The 7,500-nt window shown below is 37.9% G+C and overlaps 1 protein-coding gene across 1 annotated transcript in view; it reads left to right on the top strand.

The window, feature by feature from the left end:
• Positions 1–7,500, top strand: part of LOC122247291 (multiple inositol polyphosphate phosphatase 1) — an 8,957-nt gene that overhangs the window by 1,213 nt on the left and 244 nt on the right. The window contains exons 3-12 of the mRNA XM_043006442.2: positions 1,709–1,849; positions 2,565–2,743; positions 3,297–3,416; positions 3,699–3,840; positions 4,243–4,343; positions 4,566–4,675; positions 4,932–5,001; positions 5,482–5,624; positions 6,595–6,740; positions 7,270–7,500. The exon at positions 7,270–7,500 is cut by the window's right edge and continues 244 nt beyond it. Coding sequence (XP_042862376.2) covers positions 1,709–1,849; positions 2,565–2,743; positions 3,297–3,416; positions 3,699–3,840; positions 4,243–4,343; positions 4,566–4,675; positions 4,932–5,001; positions 5,482–5,624; positions 6,595–6,740; positions 7,270–7,334 — 1,217 coding nt within the window. The 3' untranslated portion in view covers positions 7,335–7,500. The remainder of the gene's footprint in view (positions 1–1,708; positions 1,850–2,564; positions 2,744–3,296; positions 3,417–3,698; positions 3,841–4,242; positions 4,344–4,565; positions 4,676–4,931; positions 5,002–5,481; positions 5,625–6,594; positions 6,741–7,269) is intronic.

Raw genomic sequence — 7,500 nt, 5'->3', positions numbered from 1 at the left:
ATCTTCTTCAGCTATTCATTCATTCATCTGCTTATTCATAATTATTTTAAGCTCTCCATAAATCACTTATTCGTCAATTCATCTTAATTCATTCATTTTATTCATAGATCCACCAATTATTCACCCATCCATCCTTCAATTTACTCATGTATTATTCACCCATTCATCCTTTAACCATCAATTATTCATCCACTCACCTGCTCACCCTGCCATCGTTGACTCATCTAATCCACTCAGCTTGTCTTAAACTCAGGGTGGGAAGTCCACAGCTTTGGTTATTCATGTCTATTCATCTATCATTTATTCATCTATTAGTTAAATCCTTCACTCATCCTTCATCCACTGTGGCATTTATTCATTCACTCATGCTTATTTTAGACTCTTTACGTATTAACCGATATTAATCTTAATGAACAATTAATTTGATCTTAATGAACTAATTTACTCATTCATTTACTCATGCATTATCAACCTAATCATTCCTATGCCTATTAACTGATTAATTAACCACACATTCACCTTCTAATTACTCGTCTCCCAATCCATACGCTCATCCATATTATGCACTAATTTACTCATCAATCCAGCCACCCTTTATTCACCGTTTCGTTCATTTATTCATCCTTTACCTATCGACCAGTTTTATTCACCTCCCATCCATTCTTTCTTCTACTCATCCACATATTAGTATCTTGGCACCAAATCTATATGTATTCACTCAGCTTATTCAACCAATCTATCTACTGTCATTTACTCATCAACTAATTCATCGACTCATCCACAATGAGCATCAATACTCAATTTATCCGTCAATCCATCTACTCTTTGTATTTTTCACTCATCTTTTATTCATTAAGTGACTCGTCGTGTAACCAGTTACTCATCTTCTTATTCACATCTCAGAACACCAGTTTCCGAGGACTATTCCTCATATTACTCATCAGTCCACTCATTCTTTCCTTATCTACCCTTTTATTCATTTTCTTATCCACATCTGAGTTCACCAATTTTCACTCAATTTACTCATCTACCACTTACCCTTCCAATCATGCTTTACTCATCAACGAAATTCCTCCATTCACCCATCCTTTACTCGCCAACTATTTCTTTATCCACCTATTTACTCATCCTCATCTTGAATCAAATCACCAATTTCCGAGCATATATACTCAGTTTACTCATCAATCCATCTATCACTTATCCCTTCGCTAAAACTTTACTCATCAACTATTTCCTCATCCACTCATCCACATCTCAAACCACTAATTTTCGAACATATACCCTCAATGTCTTCTACAACTTACTCACACACCCATCCCTTACCTCATCACATAAATTCCTCACCTACCCACCCACCCACCCACACTCCCACCTATCCACTCACTTCCACATCTCAAACCACCAATTTTCGAACATATACCTTCAATTTATTCTACCACTTTACTCACACACCCATCCATCCCTTACCTCATCACCTAAATTCCTCACCTACCCACCCACCCACCCTTCCTCCCACACTCCCACCTATCCACTCACATCCACATCTCAAACCACCAATTTTCGAACATATACCCTCAATTTATTCTACCACTCACTCACACACCCACCCATCCCTTACCTCATCACATAAATTCCTCACCTACCCACCCACCCACACTCCCACCTATCCACTCACATCCACTCACATCCACTCACATCCACATCTCAGAGTCCGGGTGCGAAGTGCGGAGCGTGTGTATGCTCCTACGCCACGGCAGCCGCCACCCGACAGGCCTCGACTTGGCGCTCATCCGGTTACACATGGCGTCTCTTAAGGAGAGGATCTTGAAGGCGCATGGGCTTGGTTTGGGTGAGTATTTGGCGGTTGGGTGGGTTGGGGGTGGTTGGGTTGGTAGGTAGGGGTGGGGGGGGGCTATGGGTGTGGTGGTGGGTTGGGGAAGTGTGGGGGGGGGGTTATGGGGGTGGTGGTGGTGGAGGGGGGGGTTATGAGGGTGGTGGTGGTGGATGGGTGGAGGGGGTTATGGGGGTGGTGGTGGATGGGTGGGTGGGAGGGGTTATGGGGGTGGTGGTGGAGGGGGGGGTTGTAGAGGAAGTGTTGGTTGTGGTGATGGTAATGGTTGTAGAGGTGGTGGTGGTGGTGGTGGGGGGGGGGTTGTTTTTGTTTTAGGTGATGATCGTTTTTTTTTTTTTTTTTGGTGTGGTGGTGGTGAAGGTGATGTTTTTGTTGGTGGTGGTGATAGTGTTTGGTTGATGGTGTTTTGGTGATGTTTGGTTTGTTTTTGATGGTGATGTGTTGATGGTATTTTTGTTGTTTATTGTTGTTGTTGTTGCTGCTGTTTATTTGTTTGTATTGATTGAGTTTATTTTGTTGTTTTCATTAGCGAGAAGAAAAGCTAAAAAGAGAGAAGGAAAGTAAAGCAAAAAAGGAATGAGAGGAAAGGGCGAAATCAGTTAATTTAGTTGTTTGTGGATAATAAAAAAAAAGATAAATAAATAAATAAATAATCAACATATTAACAAAATCCAAAAGACTAATAACCCTCTCTTATCCCGCAAACCCACAGGATCTTTATGCCAGAAGGACATCGATCTCCTGAAACAGTGGACAGGGAAGGAACTCGAGTACAAGTTACGAATGAAGCTTTTCGAGTCCGGGAAGTCCGAGCTCGAGCGCCTGGGAGCGAGGATGAGGACTGCTCTTCCTCACTTCTTCTCAGAGGATGCTTTGAATAGTAGAATTTCGGTAGGCCTATGGAGAAGTGTGTTGCATTTGTGTTGTTTGCTGTTGGGGTTGATTTTCCTTCTTCTTGTTCTTTCTGCTAGATAAGGTGTTTTTTTTTTTTCTTTTCTTTCTTTCTTTCTTTTTTCGTCTTTTCTTCGCCTCTTTACCTTCTTCCTTTTCCTTATCACTGTTCTACTTTCTTTCTTCTTTTTCTTCCACTTTCATGTTTATATTCCTCTTTCTTCTTTTTCTTCTTCTCCCTTTTTCTTTATGTGAATGTTCCTCTTTTTTTTTTGTTTTTTTTTCTCCTCATCATCATTCGCTTATCTTCTCCTTCCTACTTCTCCTCCTCCGTCTTCTCCTTTTATAATTCCTTCATCCCCTCCTTCAGAGAGAGAGAGACAGAGACAGAGAGAGAGAAAAAAAGGGAGAGAGAGAGAGAAACAAACACAGAGATAAAGATAAAAAGATAAAAAAAATCCCTGTAATCACTTCATCACCCTTTGTATTCCCCTCATTATCCATGTATTTATCTGTTTCTTTTTCCATCAGTCTCTTGCTCTGTCTATTGCAGATATGGTCAACGGACACCAATCGCACTAAAGAGAGCGCGAGGGCATTTCTGAAGGGCTTCTGTCCGTCACAAGATCTGACGAGGAGTATTGTCGCCAAGAGAGCGAATAACATACTTGAGGTAGATTGTGTGCGTGTATGTGTGTGCGTGTGTGTGTGTGTGCGTGTGTGTGTGTGCAGGAGTGTGTGTGTGTGTGTGTGTGATGATATTATCAGCAGCAGCAGCGCTATCATCATTTTTTTTTTTTAATAATCGAACTTTTCAATTTTTTTTTTCAAATTTCAAATTCAAATTCTTCAAATAATAGGATGAACAGTTCCTTTCTCTGATAAACACGAGGACAATTTCTCTCCATCATTTCCTATTTACCTTATAAAGCTTACTTAATACCCCTTTCAATAGTTCTCAGAAACGTGTCAGAAATACGTCGACAAAGTCTTACGGGGAAGATCTGCAAGAAGGTACATGAAGTTTTTGGACGAGGCAGAAATGAACAGTGTTATACACAACGTGTCTAAGCGACTTAACATATCAGTTGGAAAACGTAAGTTACTTTAGACTTTGATTGTATGTATGTCTATATATGTATGCATACGATTGCTTATAGGCATACATATACAATTGAAATCTTTATTTTCTTTTTTGTTGTTGTTGATGGGCATTCATTTTCATATGGATATCTCTATAACGATATATAAATTTTAGATTTTACTTCATATGCTTTCAATAGCTCGGTTTATTTCACATATCCCTTTTCATAATATTTACTTTCATTTTGATACTACATGTTCTTCCTAGGTGATATATAACTCTACAGCAATAGTAAATCTTGTTTACAATATCCTATCCACAACTTAAAACAACTATGATAATACGGGGCTTAAAATCCTTGTTTTTGGTCAGCACAAAATCCGTATTGTCATCAACTTGATTCCTCTTTCCTCAGTACATGTACTTCTCATGTACAATGTCTGCCGTTATTACAAAGCAATGGAACCAGAGAAAGTCTCCGCATGGTGTGCAGTTTTCAGTACCACTGATTTTAAGGTAATGTCATTATATTAGCATTAGGCTTATCTCATTTCCACGATAATATCTTAATGATGTCCTTAATTACTTGTCTGTATCTTAATGATAAATTTTCCTACATAGTTGTAGTTATTTTCATGAATAAATTATGGTCATTCTTTTTTTTCCATTTCATTTTTGTCTGATTCACTACATTCGTTCATTCTTATCTAATAAGTTACTGTGACATTTTTGTGGTAGATACTGGAATATGCGGAGGACCTCATATCGTATCATGATCATGGTTATGAATTCGATATAATGCACAAATTAGCTTGCCCTTTGATTGAGGACATCATTCAACACTTTAGGTATGTATCCCAAAGGGGAGAAACGGAAGGGAGAGGAAAAGATAGGGATGCGAAGGAGGGAGGGGGAAGAGTGAAATGGGGGGGGGGAGGGGAGGGAAAGAGACGAAGAAAGGAAGGAAAGGGAGAGGAAGAATGGAAGGGGGAGGAAAAAAAAAGAGAGGAGAGACATCTCATATTGATAGACAAAGTGTGTCAATTGATACATACTTCAATAAACAGTCAGATAAAAAAAATGATACGATATATTTTTTTTCAGGAGCCAAATTGTTAACGACACAGAGCCGAGTAGTTCGTTCTACGTTTCCCACATCGAAACTGTGATAAAAGTACGTCTTTTTTCCTGTTCTGTTGCTGTTCATTTGTTCTTTCAATCATCTCTGTATTTGTTTTAGCTTTGTCTCGTATATGCTTATTGGGTTACTATATTTAAAAAAGAAATGATTGGAAGTATTTCAGGACTGTACGTTCTTGTACAAACTTAAAATTGTTCAAGTTATTTTTTTCCTCCTTTATCAAAATCCTGATGATCGTTCTCAGTCATTTATAGAAATATAAATTTCATAAAATAAAGTGATTCCAATATTACCGTAATGAGGCAACTTTTCAGTGGTATCAAAGCGAATAGTAATAAGCAGTCAATGATAAAAAAATATATATATATTTCCTATTGTCCTTAGAACTATCATCAACAACATCATAATCATCATCACAGTCACCACAATCACCACCATCATTATGACCACTCACCCCCTCCCCCCACCCCCCTTACATCAAAGTCAAAACTGAAAAAAAGGCTCTCATTCCAGGCCATGGTTGGCTTCGGGCTCTTCAACGACAGCCATGCTCCCACGCACAGCCACATGGACCCCGGTCGCCTGTGGCAGACCTCGCTCTTCGGGGGGTTCGCGAGCAACCTCCTCCTTGTGCTGACCAAATGCCCCGCTGACAGGTACGTGTGTGTGTGTGATATATATATATATATATATATATATATATATATATATATATATATATATATATATATATATATATATATGTGTGTGTATGTGTGTGTGTGTGTGTGTACATATACATACATACAATGCACACAAAAAACAGACACAATTGTGAAATATTCATACCGTGAAGTATAAACACAACCATTGGTTTAAAAAGAAGTGAATGTTGAAATATCCCTTCGTTAGATTTAATAACTTTTTTTCGTTTATTTGTTTGTCTGTTTTCTGTTTGATAAGCTTCTTCTGATGTATAGCCATTAAAGTGAAATTTTGAAATACAAGATTAATTTTTTTCGTTGCTTAAATGCAGAATATTGTATAACTCTCTCGTCTGAGAAAATTCGCTTATTACTTTGATCATTTATTGCTGCGTAGTTGATGCTGCGTCATCATCATCACTATTGCTATCAGCATTGTTATCCTTTTTTATATAACATCATTACTGTCACCCTTATTATCATTACAAACCTCACTGATGTTGGCACAGTTATTATAATTATTATCATTATTATCCCCTTCATTACTTTTAGCATTATTCTAATATCGTCATCACCATAATCATCAGCTTCATTAATCACCATCATCATCATTACCAATCACTACTCTCATCCCCACAATCATCATCATCATCATTACCAATCACCACTGTCATCACCACAATCACCATCATCATCATTACCAATCACCACTGTCATCACCACAATCACTATCATCATCATTACCAATCACCACTGTCATCACCACAATCACCATCATTCCTCATTAACATAACCGCCACTACCTATCACCATCACAACCCCATCATCATCATTATCTATCTGTACGCCACCACAAAACACAACCACCACCACCATTTACCCTTATCACCATCACCCCACCACAATCCCACCTCAAACCTTACCCTTTCCCTCCCTTACACAGATGGTCCATCAACACCTTTGTGAATGAGAGGAGAATTCCTTTGCCGAAGTGCGAGTCTCCGGGAGGGTGTCCGTGGTCCCGTTTTCTTCAGATTTTTGAAGAGCAGAAGAACTGCCACTTTAACGATTTGTGTAAAAATGGATATGGTGATTATTATTTTTTTTTCACGTTTAGTTTTCTTGGATTTTTTTTTTTTTTTTTTTTTTTTTGGGGGGGGGAAGTTGATGTAGATTTTTTGTTGTTGTTGTTGTTGTTTTCATATGTGCTTAATAAATAGGGTGGATTGGATACTCGTAAATACATGTGTGTTTGACAAAGAGGGGAAAGCGCATGTCCTGAAGAAGTGTGAATGAGATTGGACAACCTTATGAAGGAACGCAAGAATTTCCATGAAATGTTGGTCTATATGTACTTCACTCATGTTTCTTTGTGAAGGGATTGACTTTGATTTATACTTTTTTACGGGTGTGAAATACTCACGCGCTCATGAAAATGTGTGTGCGTGTGTGTGTGTGTGTGTGCATGCTTGCTTGATTTAATGGTCTTTTTTATATATGCTTATATTATATATATATATATATATATATATATATATATATATATATATTATATATTATATTATATATATATACATATATTCATTTACATGCTAACTAAGTGAGTGATCTTTTCCAGGTGTATACTACAAAGCTATATTCTGGCGAGCTGTAAATTATCTGAGTGTCTACGACGGACTGTAGATGGCAGCATTTTACCACCACAAGGAATACCCTTCGATTTATTTCTTCTCTCTTCTTCTTATATATTTCTATTTTATTGTTTGTTTGTATGTCTGTTTGTCTGTTTGCCTTTCCTTTCCATATCGTTCAGTAATTTTATTAACAATACGGAATGTTGTATATTTGT

Source organism: Penaeus japonicus, unplaced genomic scaffold, assembly GCF_977035675.1.
Source record: "Penaeus japonicus unplaced genomic scaffold, GWHDUDI00000001_assembly GWHDUDI00000019, whole genome shotgun sequence".
Taxonomy (NCBI): Eukaryota; Metazoa; Arthropoda; class Malacostraca; order Decapoda; family Penaeidae; genus Penaeus; species Penaeus japonicus.
The sequence above is the reverse complement of the archived record's forward strand: the minus strand, read 5'-3'. Positions and strand labels throughout refer to the sequence as shown.